This window comes from Indicator indicator, chromosome 5 (assembly GCF_027791375.1).
Source record: "Indicator indicator isolate 239-I01 chromosome 5, UM_Iind_1.1, whole genome shotgun sequence".
In the NCBI taxonomy this organism is placed as follows: domain Eukaryota; kingdom Metazoa; phylum Chordata; class Aves; order Piciformes; family Indicatoridae; genus Indicator; species Indicator indicator.
The window spans coordinates 44,550,009-44,568,585 of NC_072014.1; the positions used below are offsets into that span (position 1 = coordinate 44,550,009).

An 18,577-nucleotide genomic window follows, 5' to 3' on the forward strand; every position below is an offset into this window, starting at 1 on the left:
CCTCAGCCCTTGTCAGGATAACAAGTAGAGAACCACTGAACCTAAAGCCCCTGGCTGTCAGGATCTCAGGGCTATTTCAAGCTCTGTTAAGGGTACCTGAAATGCCTGTCTCCTATTCCCCATTACTATCCCTTATTCTTTGAGCCTTTTTCTGCTCCTTGACCCATGGCTTGCAGCCCGGAAACTCGCGGGGCAGGAGACCAAGCCTTGCCCGGCCACCCCAAGCTGCTGCTTAATGCCGTGGCAGGGTTTCAGCATCAGCTGACAACCTCCACCCTTTGCCACATGCCAGTCTAATTTTCAGATTAACTGTCTATTAGCATTATTACAAATACAGCTCTTCATCTTCTGTTAAATGGTGCTGCAGCCACTGTGCTCCCACGTGGAGCCTGTAGTGAAGCACTTGGTTCACCAAATTATCCTGCAAATGTCAGACTTGCTCTGTGTTATTTGCTGTATGTCTTACATCCTCTTTATTAGGATTCTGTGTCTTGAAAGTGCCCTGTGACGTAGAGATTTTTTAAAACACAAACCCATGTCACTTCACTGTTGAAAAGAACATTTAATTAAACTGGATTCATTGCTTGTAAGGGGGAAATTAAATGAAAGCTAAATAGAAGGCATATGATTACATGTTATTAGGAAGAGTGGCTACTCCAGAGACCAAACTCTTAACATTAAACTGAGCTTGTTTCTTATGCACAGGTTAGCTCTGGCCTGTGAAGAGAACATATTTTGAGAAAATCAGCAGAATGGGCACTGATTATGGGTTATGGGCACTGAAGAACTTTTAACAAAATGCATGTTTCAGGGAAGGAACGTTTCCTAAGCTAGCTAAAGACAGAAATCAAGGCTTCGCACTCATTCTAGGTGACCTTTTGAAAATTATCTCTTTTTCAGTGTCAGATGTAAATGGTAAGGTTGGCTTTGTTTGTTATTTCACTAGATAGAAATTAACAAAGGGCTACAATGAGTGTAAAAATAAAATTTGAAGCATTTTGTAATCTTGAGTTGTTGCTCATATCGTGACTTTTTAATGCTTTTTTTAGGAAAGCAGAAAGCACCTTATTTAAAAGCTCCTTTACACAATTTCCTACTCCCCACTCCATTTATGAGAACACTGCTGGTACAATCCAGTTTTGTTTTATGAACCCCACTCATCAAATTCCCTTTCCAGGAATCCTAAGGTGCTTTTTGAAGGTCTTTCACACCCATGTCCTTCTCCAACCCCATCCCTAAAATTCACCATGGCTGTGAGCCTTCAGTAGTGGTGTGGCACTCAGAGGGCTTTTTTTGCTTTCTTGTTTTACTCATGAGTTGCAGCTGTGCCATTGTGCTCTTACAGCTCCCAGTAAAGTTAACCTTTCCAGAAGATTTCAGTTTATGAATGTTTATGGTGGAACATGAATTTCCTGTGTCCACAAACAACCCGTCTTTTGGTCTGAGGAGAGTAAAGCAGTGTTCAGCCCTGCTCCAGAACTGAGAAGCCCACAGAGGGTGCCCAGAGAGTTTATGGAGTCTCTTGTGGAAAGATTCCAAAGTTGCCTGCACATCCTGATTCAGGGCAACCTGCTCTGGGTGACACTGCTTTAGCAGGGGGTTTGGACTAGATAATCTCCAGAGGTCCCTTCCAACGCCCACCATGGTGTGATTCTGTGTGAAATGTTTCTGGTAGTGTATCTAAATCTGGAACTACCTGTTTCTTCCAGTAAAGTAACCTAAAGTCAGGCTGTTGGATGCAGTAGCTGTTGGTAGGGCCACTGCTGTGTTCCCTGAGCGTCACTGCATTTCATGCAAACAGCCCATGTCAGTGGTGAGGACTTTGCTGTGGGAGGATTTAGCTCACAAACCTCCAAATCACACAGCACAAGGGAGGGGCTTCTCACATGTGAAGTAGATGATCTCAGAACCCCTCGAGTATGGCTCCCCTGCCCTCTCTGGAATGAAGTGCTGGTCACCCTGTTCTGCCTGACCCACCCAGTTCCAGCAGAAGCTCTGTAAATCCCCTGTGCATGAGGATGCCTAAGAACCAGGATAAATAATTAAGTCATAAAAATGGTGGAGCTTAACTTCCCTGCTCAGCATTCTCCTGAGTGGGTATAGGCAACTCTGCTTGCTACCCTCATGCTCCTAGCATGGCTCTGGGCACCTTGCTGCTGGGCTGCTCCAGCCCCTAGGATGCTCCAAGGATTGGGCTGACGAGTGCTGCCACATTACATGTCCTTGATTCATAAACAGAATCAACGTTGCCTGTGCATTAGGCCAGACCTGTCCCTCTACCTCTATCTAGGTCAGCAGGAGCCTTGGGATTGCAGAATTGTGCTCTGACAAAACAGAGGAAGGGACTTCCCTATTTTGAGGTTGTTTTAATGGCTTTTATGCTTTTCATAACATCTGAGAGGAAACTCTTCTCTGGGAGTGCCACTTCCCCCACTTAGGCTTCTTCTGGGAAGACCTAGAGATCTCAGCCTCTCCTGCACCACAGCCCAGGTGCAGCACTGGCTCTGCTTCTCTTGAGTCCTTCTCCAGCTGATTTCTCTTGTCTCCTCATCATGTCCACTCTTCCTGTTTCTTTGCTGATTGCAAAAGGAGCAGAGCCCTTCTGTCTACTGCTGATGCCAGCATACAGCCACATATACATGAGACACAGAAATGTAGCAAGCAAGCTGAAACAAAGGCGGTTGTCTTGGAGCAAATCTGCCTTCCAAAGGGAAGTGTGGCTGTCCAGAGGTCAAGTTTATAACTTCTGGGCTTTGAGACAGGCTCTTAATCAGAGACCCTGCATCTTTCTTGTTGGTTAACACAGCCCACCCTTGGGGCACATCGGTACAGCTGCAGCTTTGAGGCAAGTTGTAGCCAATACAGCAACATGCAGAGACTTAATTAGCAGGGTTGGAAGGGCTGCTGTGGGCAGATGAGAGCCGAAAAGGCTGTGCTTGTTGTGAGGCAGGCTTTTATACATATTGGCCTGGGAGTTTAAAGCAATGTGTGATGAATGAACCTACACATCAGTAAGCCATTTGAACATCAAACCATGGCATCTGTGTCCCTTACTTGGCTACAGAGCAGTTAGACCCTGTCTATAAATCATGCCAGAATGAGGTTTCCCTTAGAAATCTGAGTTAATCTCTCCTGCTGTCTATGTTAGCTACCCCAGGGTTTAAATCAGCTGTCCAGCTGGGTGACCTGAGGTTCATCTGTGAGGTGGAAACCCACAGATTTCTCTGGCCATAGTCCTTTGCCTTCCAGTAGACCCTGGGTTCTGCCTTAGATGCTGTCAGGCACAGCCTCAAAGCCTCAGCAAGGTGAGAGAAGGTGGAGCCAGGACCAGACCTGTTGTAATCAGAAGTACCGCAAAGTTTGTGCTGCAAAGCCAAAGGCAGAGGATAAGCCTTCAGTTGTTGGTTTATTATGTTTTTTCAGCCATAGTTTTTTATCCTACCACATCGCTGCCTGCTGCCTGTGTGCAGAGTTACAGCAGTCCTTAGGTTCTTGAGTGTTCATGCCCTAGTGTGTGCCTTCTGTCTGAGCACCACCTCACCTGCCTTACTTCAGGACAGATCCCAGTCCCACTAATAGCTTCTGATGGCTGCTGACTATTAATCTTTCTTGAGTTTTGTTTACCAGAAAGATGTAATTTTGTGCAATCTTTGCATTGACTTTCACATTTAAAAAACCAAGAGGACTATTTTGTCCACATGCACAGAAAAAGCCTTTTACTCAGAATCTAGTTACAAATATGTTTCTAACACACCACTGCCTGTGTCTTCTCTGGGACTAAATGCAGGACACCAGAGGTCACACTCCTTTGGGCTGTGAAAGCTCTGCTTTCAACAACCTAATAGTTGCTATGGGCTCGGACATCAGTCATTGTTAGGAGGAAAGAGCGGACCTGAAGAAGAAGAGATACAGTGTGTAAAATGGGGAACAATACTTCTGTGCCATGATATCTTGTAAAGTATCTCCAGGGATGGTCATTTCATCTAGGGCTTGGGCTACAGCAAGCTCTAAGTGTTGGGACTACCATGATGGTTTATTCAGTGTTTCTCTAGCTATGGTTATGGGTGGAGACCAACGGAAGGGTGTCCTGTATGTCTTATACACACACAGGGGTAAACACATGTGACAGTTTTCCTCAATACATTCTCACCCATTTCGGTTCTGGAACTTCCTGCACTGAGGAGGAACTTCGTGTTCATCCTCAAAACTTTTCTCATCTATGTGAAGCTTTAACATCCCTTCCCCTTTCAGGAGGAAAGTCCCAGAAGTCACCCAGCTGCCATGGAAAGAGCCACCTCCTTCTCTGGGGTTTACAGAGCTGAGCAAAAGCAGTCATAGGGGAGGCAACTGCTGTCAAAAAACCCCAAGCCTCATCCATGATCACTGATTCAAAGTTGAAGAAAATTCTCTTCCATAAATAATTCTCTGTCCTTCACATCAAAAATTAATTTGTTATTTCTACCACAGATACACCTAAAACCCGCCAATAAGTTGCGCTAAGCACTATGGAAACAAGCAGTAATCCCTCAAAGAGCTTTTAAAGTAAGGAACAGACAGCTTAGTTCTCCTGGGTTCTTGATAGCAAGCACAAAAGCTAAACATGACTGCGGCTTGAGTTCCAGACAGAATATGTGTGCAAATCCTGCCAGATACCTTTGTTGGCTTCTAAGCAGAAATTTATCTCTGAATCAGAGAAATCATGAGCAGGGCATGATATTCTCTCTTAAAATATCTGCCCTGCAGTGGAAAATCTGATTGCAACAGGCTTCAGGGAGAGGAGCAATCCCAAATCCTTAACATAAAAGCATATTTCTGACTTCCTGCTGTTGTTTTCATGGACATGCTCAGAACAATCATTTTTAGAACAGCTTGACTCCTGAGCTTGCCTCAGTGCAGTTTGAAACAGTCTGTTCTAAACAAGTCATGTTCACTATCCTAGTCTGACATGAAGCCTGATGGAAAAATCTGTGATCGATTACAGCAGCAGGACAAAGAGATAAAAGAGGAAAGCGATGCAAAGGAACAGATATCAATCACTGGCTCGCAGCCAGCCTGAAGAAGGGAGCTGGTGATATTACCAACTTTGAAAGCAGCATAGCACATCTTCTTACTGTTGTAGGCAAGCATTCCAAACTGCAGACTGTTTGTCTTACGGATAGACTGATTTGGTATGAAAAGTGGGTTTGGAAGTATGGATTTTGTTGGAAGGGGACAAAATAACCTGTTGCTTTGTTACCTTGAAAATGGTGTAGCATATAATAGGTGTTTGCATAGGTTTCACAGCTGTGTATTGCTGTTATTTTTAAGCTTCCAAGTGCTTTTATAGTTATATTTTATAAATTGATTTAATATAAACTATGTGACTGAACAGATTTGTATTGAATAAGAAATAATGTTCAGTTAGGTTTTTTCTTGTTGGTGGACAAGATTATACTTCAAAGCAAATTAAAAATGTGAAGGCAAATTGTGATGGCAGTGCAGGCAACAGACATCTTTCTGTCAGCCTCAATAAAGCAGTGTAAGTTCTCAGTGTTCATCCAATTCATCCAATTCACATGTCTTTCTGTCTTTATCTAATCTAATACATGCTCATGAGATAAATTACAGAAGGGTATGATAAATTGCATTGCTATTCAGTTTTGGCAAAATCACCTATACCCTGGCCACTAATTCATCTCTGCCAGGATCCACTGTAACATACTAGATCCTTGAAAATGCCTCCAAATAATGTCATTTCATTTTCTTTAAGAAAACAAATAAATTATATCTGCTGACAAATACCCTGCTTATCCTCAGCAAAATTAATGAGGTCAGTTGTAGGAGGTTTTGCAAGGCCAAGTACCGGGTCCTGCACTTGAGTCATGACAACCTCATGCAACACTGCAGGCCTTGCACAGAATAGCTGGAAAGCTGCGCAGAAGAAAAGTACCTGGTTGACAGCCAGCTGAATATGAGCCAGCAGTGGGCACAGGTGGCCAAGAAGGCAACCAGCATCCTGGGACAGTGTGGCCAGCAGGAGCAGGGAAGTGATCATGACCCTGTACTGGGCACTGCTGAGGCTGCACCTCTAATACTGTGTGGCCCCCTCACCACAAGAACATTGAGGTGCTGGAATGTGTTCACAGAAGGGCAGTAAAGCTGCTGAAGGGTCTGAACATGTCTTACCAGGAATAGCTGAGAGACCTGGGGTTCTTTAGTCTGGAGGAGAGGAGGCTGACAGGAGACCTCATTGTTCTCTATAGCTCCCTGAAAGGAGGTTGCAGTCAGGTGGGGGCTGGGCTCTTCTCCCTGTTATCAAGTGATAGGAAAAGAGGAAATGGCCTGAAATTGTGCCAGGGAAGGGTTAGGTTAGAGATTAGGAAAGATTAATTTACAGAAAGAGCAGTCAGGCATTAGAACAGGCTGCCCATGGAGGTGGTGCAGTTAAAAAAATCTGTGGCCATGGCACTTTGGGACTTTGGTTTAATGGCTATGGTGGTGTTGGGTGGATGGTTGGACTCAATGATCTTAAAGGTCTTTTCCAACTGAAACTATTCTATGATTTTCATTGCCACCTCTTCAAAATCATGGTTATACAAATATCAAAATGCATTTATAGCATGACGAGTCTCAAAGATATTAGCTCTTTATATTCTCTTTGAGTGGAAAACTGTGACGTAATTTAGGTTGAGGGATTTCAAAATGGAAAGGGTAACGTGGTTTAGACTTAGGGATTTCAAAGACTCAGTAATTCGGTTATTCCTGTGTCCGTTGTTTTATTGGCTAGAAAATTGGTAATACAGGTAGAATGCACAAAACAGTAGGAAATCTGCTATGTGCTGTAGTATTTTTTTTTCTAGGGCTTATTTAGAGAAGTTCACCACTCTTGAACAAAAGCATTATCCTGATTCTCACCAGTAGCACCCTGGATCCATATACTCATGCATCTATGATAGGTACCATTCATATCCATCTGAAAACAGAGAGAGGAATAGCACATTAAAGCAAAAAAGGAAGGTAACTTCTTTTCCCTTACAACCATCAGCTCCATTCCTGCCTTCTATTTGAACTCTGCTGGGCAACGAAAGCTGGCAGTGACCTCCTTATGTGCAAGAAAACAGTGAAGATTCGGGTGTGAGGGAGGTATGAGCAATTGAAGGCTGACTTGGTAAGGTGTAGGAGAGCTCCCCATTGCCACTAGTGTGAAGGAGCACCAGGACACTGCAAACGGGTGGAGCTGCAACACGAAAGTTGGCATCACACCTTTTGATGGTAGACAGCCTTGGTCTCACCACCAGCATGAACTGTTGGATGTACTGGTGTGGTAGTGGGCACTGAGCTTTATGTGAAGCCAGGCCCACATCCCACCACTCTGCTGCTGAGGAAGAGGGGAAGAAGTGAGCTGATGGCAGTTTTGGCCAGAGGAGTACCTATGCCACCGCTCAGTGCCATCCTGGGTAATCACTTTCTGCTCCTCCTCCTCCTGTTGCCAGTTTGCCTGTTGACAACCACCTCCTCTTTGTCCTGCCATAAATTTCTGTGAACCATCCAACAGCTGCTGAATTTCACCCAGGAGATTGCTGCAGCTCAGTGGTAAGGGAAATGGTTTTGTATATCAAGATTTTGAAGCAATTTGGGGCATTTTGAGATAGAAGATGCCACTGTAAATTCCATTATCTGCCCCATAAAAACATGAGCAGCACTTCAAGACAGAGTGTGTATTGCAGGATGTTGTGGAAACAAGGCTTTGCTGGTGGGAGGAGTTTCCTGGCGATTTCAAGGAGGCACAGGCTTCCTATGCTGCGTAGGAGCAGTTGAGGCATAATGGTTTCATCCAGCTAATTGGATATATTACTATAGGCACTTGAGAAATACGTTAGACAGATGCATTCAAGTAGGTAGATATCTCCTGGTGTAGAGAGCTGAAGTCAGACACGGAGTCAGATTGTGAAGATCTGACCTGAAGTCACTTATACCTCGAGGCATAATTAACACTCTATGGCAATAATAACACTTCAAAGCTATATAGAGCTCAAGGAATTGCACAGGTGTGATGCAGGATGACTTGAGTGGATGCCAGAGTTTCAATATTAGTAATCAATCCTCAAAACAGGGTAGATGGGCAGCATCAATTCTCTTCAGCTTCTCATTTGAGGAGAAGCAGATTTGCCCAACACCTCCCCAAAGTCTGTGGCACCTGGAGATAAGGACTGGGGCTTTTTCAGGTGCTAAACCAGGGAACACTGCTATCAGCCCAGCTCTCAGCTCTTTGTCTTGATGCATTTTTTCATAATGTATTTTTAAATTCTACCAAAACCTTTAGGAAGATTATGGATAAATTGCATGTCAGTTGGCCTGGGTTTTCCAGTGAGCAGATATGAAAATGCAGAAGAAAAGATCTGCCATAAACACAGCTTCTGCTTCCAAGATTTTCATGTGGGGGAAATACAAATGTTACTTGGGCAAGAAACACGCTTTTGGGTTGAGAGTTTGTAAGCTGATGTTCAGCTTGCTGCAGATTTTTGCGGTCAAGTTATAACTGCCTGTAAAGCAGAGGTTTAAAATGGAAGCGCTGACAAAACTTTAAAGCTTACAACAGTGGAAATGGCGCTGCAATAATTTATAATCTACAGGCAGCTTTGGATTTATTATCACAGTGACAAATGCACAGTCATTGTTAATAGGATATTTCCCAGCAAGGACTTATTGTTATGCAAGCCAGGCTCACTATGTCATGCGGCATGATAGCAATAAAGTCTACAAGAATTTGTAATGAACTTCAATTACTAATAGATTATGGTTAATGGGAAATATGTGCAGTAAAGATATGGGTTTTTATATGCGCCTTCTGGTACTCTACAAGGCAATGATTTATGCTACAATTTATGCTAACGTTTCCCACTACAAAAAAAAGCCTGAATTGGTGGCAAGCCACTTCATCCATAACAAATATTTAAGATAATTCTGTACATCATGTAAATGAAGATGTAAAATTAGATATTAATCCGTTTCACTTTAACATTTCTGTTTCTATTAAAAAGGAAGGCTCTGTCTCACTGTGTAAGGACATTAAACATTCCCATCATGGACTGCCAGTGTGAACCACACCAAGGCAGCAATGGCCACGGCAGCTGAGCTCTGGGTGCGTTTGCTCCATTTGTTGCTGTAATTAACAGAGCAAGGAGAATGGTTTTCTCCATATGATTTAAAGCCACAGCTTTGAGGCTGCTCAGGCAGATGTGTTTGATGTGAGGGGATAGCTAGGTGAAGAGCAGGCTCCTTTGGAGGGCTCAACCTTTTCCTTACCCATTTGTGCTCTTCCCCAGCATTCCTACATGGCATCCCTCCAAAGCCATGCCTCCCCCACCTTTGTCGGGTGGTTCCCTGCCCTGCACAGCCAACCTCCTGCGGGAATCACTGTGGGAAGTAATCACCTGACACAGCATCAGAGCCACCAGCTCATGCTCACTTATCAGAGGCACGCAGGCCTGGCTGTTTGCTGGCTATTTCAAAGAAGAGTTGTTCCTTCTCCTCCTTTCCTCCAGCTTTTTCCTGATGTACCTGTAACACAATCTGTATATTCCAGGTTTGTGTGGCCGAGATACAAAAGGAACAAAGAATGTCTGCCAGCTTAAAACCAAACACTGTTCAGAACCACCTCTGGTGAGCACAGGGGTACAACATTAAGGATTGCATTTACCCAGTCATGTTTCTGCACAATATTTGCACTTCCTGTGTCAAATGTGTATTTAGTCAGAAAGGGAAACCCATGCGTAAAGAACCTGCAGCGTAATTTCTAGTGTGTTTAATACAGGTAGCCTGATGCCCATCTTGTTGCAGTGTTAGACTGGCGTAAGACAGTAGCTGACAGTGAACCACTGTGTAGAGCCTGCAAGGTCCCTTTCTGAGGGTGCAGCAAGGAAGACCCATCCCATTGCACAGGCAGCTTGCACTCCCCAAGTAAGCTCTGCAGTAGCAGGATCTCACTGCATAATTAAGGGTGACTCTCACATGAAGATGTGGTTCTCAAGTCTATTAGGAAGTTGTTTGAGAGATTTACACAAACTCAAAATGAGCATGAAATTGTGCTTCCCCACACTCATTTCCTACTAAAGAATACTTACAGTACTTTCTTGCTGGAACAAATGTGTTACAAATTTTCGATTAATTTATCCTTGAGGGTGCTCTTCTTGTTCAGTTTCCCCACAGCCCCTTAACAGAAGCCACTGTACATGGATTGAGTGTTTTCACCCATTTTTTTTGGTGACATTCACCAAAGAAGCATATGCAATGGCCTGTCTGGGTTTAAATGAGAAATTTTATTCTCCAGCCTGCAGTGAAACTGCCTTTTCACCTAGTAAATTCTGCTTTTGAATAAGACTCCATGCAACATCATGCACCTAGCGAGTGCTACCTCTCCTCAGCCTCTCCTTTTCTGATTAAGGAGAGGAAGGAGCATGGATTCACTTTGAATTTCCTTCTTTTGGGTGTGTGTGGTCATATCCTCCTCTTTTTCCTCCAAATAATTTCATTTATTCCTCATTTTTCCATCTCTCTCCCAAATTTTCAGCACAAACCTCACCCCAAACATTTAAAATCCTTTTTTCTTGTATTTTTACAACTGCTAAACCAAAACCCAAACAAGCAAACAAGCAAAAACCAACGAAACAACAGCAAGAAAAAGGACATGCACATGTATCTTATTGCTGGCTTTTGTTGTTGGATTTTGTGGGGTATTTTTGGGGTTTTTGTTCTGGATTTAATATCTGATTACTGGGAGAAACGTATGTTTGAAATAATTCACGCTAAAATTAATATAAGCAGCTATTAATACCCAACACATTCTCTTGCTAATCACTTCAGAGCTTTAATACTCTATATTGTATCAGCAATGTATATGCAAAAGTAAAGCATCACTTCATGCAGCTAAAACATTACATAACGTAAGCCATTTCAGTGCTGAATCAAATCATTTCAATGTCAGTAATCAAAGCTGTCTAACAAAGGCTTTACATCAGGGCTCTTTAGTGAAATCCACATCTCCAGGACAGCTGTTGCCACTGGTGTGCCTTGATCAACTTCAGCTGCTCTGCTTTTGCAGTGCCAGTATGGACCTGGTCCACAAACGGTTCTGCAGATGCAACATCATAAAAATGAAGTGAAAATATAAGGAGAGGGAAGCAGTGCCATTAAATGGAGTTGACTGTGGAGACAGCAGCAACCAACCACAGTATGCACAGAAGCAGTGAGGCCACTACTCTGGTAACTGGAGATATGAGACCTTGAACTCACAGCAAGTTCAAGATACCCCACTGAGCAATCGCCCAAATGATCAGTCATCCTGAGCTGCCACTCTTGCCAGCTGCACCGAGAAGCTGAAATTTGTCTGCTTGGTCTGTAGAGAGTTCTTGAATGAAGATGATAAAATCATGAACTGTTCTGGGTTAGACTTAGGAAATGCTCAGGTGTCTGCAGCACCTGAATGGGTGATCCGACCTACATTTGATTATGCACCATCAACTGCTTACCAAATCAGACATTCATAGACCAGTGCAGAATTAATTGGCTATTAAAGCTCACTTATAACAACATGTATTAATATCTGTTTCTTAACAAGATCAAAAAATACAGGACTAAACTAAGTCATTTATAAGTATGAAAAACGTTATTTCAGCTGTTAACAACTTATGCCTGACAGTTTGTTTTGGATCAAGAAACAAGAAGTTAACTCACAGCTCAAGCACTATTGCACTCATGTTATTAAGAAGCACCTTCCCAACTCTTTCTTCACTGCATACAGGCTTTCTTAATTCTTCCATTACCTGATGCTTTAGTTCAGGAGGAGCAGTTTTAGAAAAGTCACAAGTTGTTGTCAGGAAATCCAGCAACAGCTCTCTGTCCTTGTTCCCCTCAGTAAAGCAGCTAGTTATGTCCAAGTGGGATGGGAGCTCCTGGACCTGATATTTCATGATTCTACGATTCTTTAGCATTTAAAGCAAAGACTTTAAATCTACGCCAGTGGAGTAAAGTGCCCCAGGTTATCCACCCATATGTGAAAATCCTGGCTGAGGCAACGTGAAGCAGCATGACAGCTGAGCTTGGCCTCTTTCTCTCAGTCCCTTCCATCAGCCATAATACTGCTGCACTAACCCTTCCCTCCCCACTACTGGAAATTGTGCTGCTCAAGAAAAGCACCAGCTCAGCCACAGGATACTCTCATCCTGTGGCTACACTTTCATCCCAAAATGACAGGCACAAGGGATCTTCCCTTTCTTTCCAAGCTCCACTGCCAAATTGCTCTAAGAAAAGCAACAAGCTCTCCAACCTAGGGACCAGCTCTCATCAGTTATGTTTGCAATGATGTGTTCATCAAGAAAGGGGCTAGAAAATAAGATTTTAGAAGGCCTTATTATGTTTTAAACATTTCATCCATTTTCAAGTTTTCATTTCTTGCCTCTCCCAAAAGAACCTGAGCTGCAAATCCTGCCAAACCACAAAAGCTGGCTTCAACTTGCATCAAATCAAAAGATTGAAGGAGAACCCAGGCTGTTAGCAGCAACAAATAGTAGTAGTCGAGGATTATTTGAGTGCTGTATTTTTGCTACCCTACTCCTGCTTCAGTTCTTGGAGACTTGCAGTGTCTGCTGAGGACCCACAAAGAGCCTGTGTATTTTCTGAGTTGCCCATCCCCTTCTATGTCAGTTTTAGCACAGACAGCTTCAGCATACCAGAAATGCTCTAATTTAGATAAAATCAATTACAGAAGCTGAGATCTGGCCACAGTTCCTTGTGGTTTACAGCAGTAACTACAACAAGACAAGGATGATGAAGATGATTTTGCACACCCAGGAGATGGCTCATTCTGACTGTTAATTTCCAAGGAACAGCTGTTGACAGCAAGGCATTATTTTGAAGTACTGGCCCTCCAGTTCTGAAGGCCAAATAACAACTGCTAATGCAGTGCAAGTCTGGAATAATTCCAGAGACCTGAATCTGCAACTTGAAAAATTTTACTTGGGGCCCCATCCCTGGAGGTGTTTAAGGCCAGGCTGGATGAGGCTCTGGCCAGCCTGATCTAGTGTGAGGTGTCCCTGCCCATGGCAGGGGGGATGGAACTGGATGATCCTTGTGGTCCCTTCCTACCCTGACTGATTCTACGATTCTGTGATCCCAGCTGAATCCAGAATCCTTTTGATGTCATCAGAGGAAACGTAAGTGCAGAGACCTTCTAAAGAGAAGGAAGTTTCATACTTCCTCCACAGCCTTTTCCAGCCACTGTTTTCTGAGAGATAAACCACCAGGAAAATGCTCAGGAATCAGGAAAATCACCATTTGAAGACATTTCTGATTATCTGGGGTTTTTAGCAGTTGTTCTAGTTAGGAATAGGGTCTCTCCAGAGCAGGGATGTGTACTGAGGCATGGTGGCCACAGCTGCCTCCCTTGTTCTGTGCCTCGGAGTTGGGGGCTGCCGGAGGGGTGGACATGTTACCTACCCTGGAGCTCCAGCACCTCCCACCTAGCCACCAGCTGAGGCCAAGGCAGTTCAGTGCACTGAATCCTTCCCCCTTCTGCTCCGAACCTGCTGCACTCCTCTGCTTCATGCACACAGACAGTTTCTCACAAGGACGTCTTTACAGTCCACATACTGAACATGAGCTATTCAGTGCCATTTCTTGTTTAAAACTATTGCCTAGATTTCATCTGCCTGTTTGGAAGACCAAATCTCCTAGGAGTTCCTTCACCTAAAAAATGGTTGAGCTACACGTGTGCTCCATTGAAACACTCATTACCAGTAAACTCTGGTAATGCTCTGTGAAATATGTGAGGTACAAAACCCTATCACATTGTTCATGCAGCTGGATGGGTGGTGGAGAAAAGGGTGAGACGCACAGACCCTGGGAGGAAGATGTGCCATCCTCCCAGCCTTCAGCATTTGCTCCCATCATGCTCACACGCTGTCGGGCATGGGCAGTGAGAAGGCTGTGTCTCACCCCAAGCAGATCTTCCTAGTAGTGCCATAAGGACTTTTTGGTTGTGTACTCTTTGCAAAGATGAAGAATGAGGAAGGAAAAGATTTCTACACCACCACAGTCACCTCCAGAAGTAAGCCCATTCCAAGCCCATGTTTGTGCATGTACCTCTTCTCAAGGACCACTTCGCAAAGAAAACCAGCTGGGTAAGCTGAAACCTCCCCAGATGTGTCTTCACTTCTCTATTTTCCCTCAGCATGGATCTCTGATTCAGCATTTCTGCTATAAATCATTTATAAAGGGATCACCCAGGATGACTGGACAGGATGAAAATACATCGAGCCTAATGAGCAGCTCTTGAGAGTAGTGACTATAAATCTCCATAACTACTAAAACAAGTTGGTTGGCAGTTTTGCAAATGCTTTATCTGCAAATAGTTATTTATAGTCAAATAGACAGTTTGGTGTTTAGAAGAGGGGCCACAATATTTTCTTTCACCTGGTGGAAATTGAATGTGGAGCACTAATTGCAGAAAATGTGCTGGTGTCAGTGTTGTGTGACTCAGTGCCAGCTCTGAGCCCAGTAATTATGCACTACCTGAACACAGCATTATTGTAAAAGCTCTCCACAGGCTCAGCATCTGGCACTGCTTTTGTTTTCAAGGCCATGTAAACACCCTCTCTAAAATGTGTTAAAAATAGCACCACACAGCACTCGCCACTCACCTGCTCTCTAGGCAGGGATGGAACAGGAGGGATTGCAGCCCTCACAGACTGACCAAGCCCTCTCCTATCAATGCTGTTCGCAGGCTGTTTTTTAATTAACACATCCTAATGTGTTTGTGTTGGAGACAACATTACCTTCATTTTTGACAATGAGCTTTGTTCTGCTTATCTTTCACCCCCTCTTCTTGCTTCAGTGCTCATTTTCACAGCACTTCTTCCTCCCCCTCTCTACACTTTCCTTTCTCCTTCCTTTCCTCTCTGCTATTCTGAGCCTTACTGCTCTCTCCCATTTTCTTTCTGGCCCCAGCAATTTCTGGTCCACCAGAAAACACAGCATTGCCCAGAGAGCACTTCAGATACTTTTCATGACTTCAGATTTTGAGTTATGTTAATTTTGAATAGACACATTGCTCCCTGTATTCACATTTTGTGAATATCCAGAGGGACAGCTTAAGCAACTGGAAGAGTTTCAATTAACTATAAGCAGGTAATCAGCAATCATCTGATATTATGATCTGTTCTCATTCAGCCAAAGAACAAGAACGGTATCTCACATCATTTGAAATACAGATTTCTTGTAGTGAACTGCTTGAAAACACTTTAAACCAAAAACATTTTGGAGATTAAATAAATTCAGGTCAGAGAAGTGTCACTTGCTTGTGGATGCAAAAAAACGGAACTTCATCAAACACATGACAATTTGCAGTCATGGCCAAATGGAATGAAAAGTTAAGCTTAAACCTCTGAACAAATAACACAACATCCCTGATAAAACTGTCAGCTGTGACTGTTTACACAACTACAATGTCCATAGCTTTGTAAGGCAAATTAAAGCCTTTCTGGGCTCAAATTAGACCCCACCATTGCAGTCTCTGTAGGTGCCTTTCCCACAGCATTCAAAGGTCATGGTTTACTCTTTTGCCTTTTCCTGCTTGACTGACCACAGAGCCTCTCTTTGAGATCTGAAACAGCCTAAGAATGCTGTTCTCCATCCACAATGCTATATTAGGGAAATAGGTAATTTGAAAAACAAATGAACCATACATGCTCCAACACCTGCTGTACGGCATGAATGAGCTCTGGCATAGCTGTTTGCATGATGCCTCAAGTCTCCAGGAGCACAACAACGTGGTGCCCAGCCTGAAAAGCCTTTTACAGAAAATAGCAGTGGCTGAAGGAGCCCCTGTGAGTGAGAAACGTTAGACAGGGCCTCTTGCCCACCTCAGGGCTATCTGCTGCTGTCCGTCATTGGCCAGGCTGTAGGATGGGGAAGGGCAAGAAAAAGGCATTTTGTGCCCATGGGTTTGCTGGCTTGCAAAGCCTTCAGCTTTGCCATCTGCAGCACAGAGCTGTGCAGATGTAGACAGCATGCAGATGTCAATGGATGTAGATGAGTGGACACATTTGCTAGACAGCTAGTACACCTCTATATGTGATAAAGGCAGTTTGAAGTAAAAACATGCATTGGTTTATAGCTGCACTGTGTTGAACTAACAGGAAGCCCAGAGGTCCATGCAGGCCTTGCCTGGCTGAGCAGCACTGCTGGAGCAGCTCTCACCTGAGCCCACAACAATGAGGAGCCTCACCTGGGTTTCCAGGGAGCTGTGGAAATACCAGATAGTTCCTGGGATGTCTTTCACATAATACAGCACCTGGAAAGAGCAGAGATGCAGTCCTAGTGAATATTATAACTGGTACCTGAAGGTAAAAGAGACCAAACTGGGGCAGTCTTGTGAGACAAGTAGCAGGACCATAAGACACCTTAGCACAAGTCCAGGCAGTGGGCTCATGCTGCAAGTTCAGGGCTGTCACCTCCTTCTCTGCTTTCTGGCTCTCCCAGGACCAAGCTCATTCCTTCATTAACCTGAGAGAAAGAAATTTGCCTTTCTCAGCACTGAAGATGACTTGCAATGGCTTCTGTAAAGTTGGAAATACAGAGGCAGTTTCATTGAGAGGACAAGAAGCTTTGAGAATACCGGTTAAAATGTACTTCTGGTTGACTGCCACCCACAGCCTGCTGTGCTCAAAGCTGCTTTGCTGTAACTCATCTTTCATTTTTGCAGTTCACTTATGCTTAAGTATTTCAAAATTCCAGGGAAATAAACTCACCCTTCTTCCCTTGATTGGATAATGAGGTTACATACTTCATGCACACTTGTACCAGCTAAATCTTTGACTAATTACTTTGCAGAGACCTTTACCTGAATCATGTGAACGAAGTCCCATTTTTTAGACTTCTTTTCTGCATTCATTCAACTTTCAAATTTGTAAGATGTCTCCTTATGCCAGGTAAACTTTACATTCTCAAGGTCTGACATCTTAGCCACACGCTCTGAAATACAGGAGAAGGCAGGACAGAGTTATGTCAATTGCAAATTCAGGACCACTTTCCATTCAGGACTTCGATACATACAGAAGTCCTATTTAAGTAGGGAGTCTTGGTACCAGTTTAACACAGCTGTTGAATAGTTAAGACTCTGGGTCTGTATGTGAGAAAGGAGCAGCCTTCCCGTACCTGAAAGAGGCCCACAAAAAAGCTAGAGAAGGAGTTTGTACAAGGGCATATGATAGGACAAGGAGGAATGGATCAAAGCTCAAGGAGGGCAAATTTAGACTGGAGATTAGAAAGGGATTTTTTGCAGTGAGGGTGGTGAGACGCTGGAGCAGGATGGCCAAGGAGGTTGTGAATGCCCCCTACCTGGAGGTGTTCAAGGCCAGGTTGGATGAGACCCTGAGCAACCTGGGCTAGTGCAAGGTGTCCCTGCCCATGGCAGGGGGCTGGGATGTATCTTTGGGATCTCTTCCAACCCAAACCATTCTATGAAACCATGATTCTAAGGTCTTTGTAGGATTAAAGGCTTAAGAATGTCTGATGCTTTTCCCTTTGCACTCTCATATGGTCTCCTCCAGTCTTTACCTGAAAACAAAACAAAACAAAACAAAGAACCTCTTTCCCATGACTGGCTCAAACTGAATTAAAAAGTATTGGCTGGAATTAACAGTTATGGGGTCCAAGCAGCATATTTCATGTTGAATGAGAGAAGAGCTGATGGCTTCTTCACTTAGGTGCCATGCAAGACCTATGTGGCTGAGTGAAGACCAGGCCATGGCAAAGCTTTTGCCAGAAACTGAACAATGGATTGAAGGGGTTTATATTTGAGAGAAGCACAATTAAAAGCTCAAGAAGGGAAGAGAAGGCAAATGGCTTGCTCTGGGAATGTGTCATGGAGATGGTGGGATAGGAAAGGTGCTTTGCTTGGTGAACAAAGACCCATCTCTTGACATTTGCCTTCTCTCGTCTTCAAAGAATTTTTCAAAAACCCACAGTTTTGGCCAACTGTTTCACGTTAAATGGACAATGGTGTTTTAAAGCAAAGACTAGTATAAAGAGTGACAGATGGCATGCTCCCAGACCTTGATACGATGCTCATTCAACAACTGAGGAAAGCAGAAATCTGGAGAAGAGGATTCAGGGAATAAGTTGTTCTGAGAGCCTGGCTCATTTCTGCATGTTTTTGCCTGTTCCTGTTATGGGAGCAAAACTGAGAGATAATTTCATAGTTTAGAGGATGCTGGAATACTAATGTCCATCTGCTGGCATATGGAGCTCATCTCACTGCACTCCTGCCTGGCATAGGGATTGCTCCAGGGCAAACCCAGCCCTGATGTGATTCCTGTACTTCACTGAAGATAACATAAACTTCGAACTTAGATGGCCCAAAGGCAGACTGAGACTTAGCTACAGAACATGTCCACGACAACATGATTTGCTAAAAACAGTGCCTTTACACCACTAATCACAATGGGCTCTGATAAGGACATAGCCACATCAGGCAGACGAGAAATGCTCCATCAGTGCTTGTCTCTACTCTTTTATGGTTGTAAATAGGCCACCCCTTTCA

General features: G+C 43.8%; 1 protein-coding gene across 1 annotated transcript in view; it reads right to left on the reverse strand.

Annotated features, from left to right (window-relative positions):
- The window catches only part of LOC128967232 (histamine N-methyltransferase-like), a 132,265-nt gene that overhangs the window by 104,208 nt on the left and 9,480 nt on the right, over positions 1 to 18,577 (reverse strand). Inside the window, 6 exon segments of the mRNA XM_054381277.1 lie at positions 6,895 to 6,952; positions 10,993 to 11,110; positions 11,713 to 11,952; positions 13,138 to 13,261; positions 16,234 to 16,327; positions 16,877 to 17,009. Coding sequence (XP_054237252.1) covers positions 6,895 to 6,952; positions 10,993 to 11,110; positions 11,713 to 11,952; positions 13,138 to 13,261; positions 16,234 to 16,327; positions 16,877 to 17,009 — 767 coding nt within the window.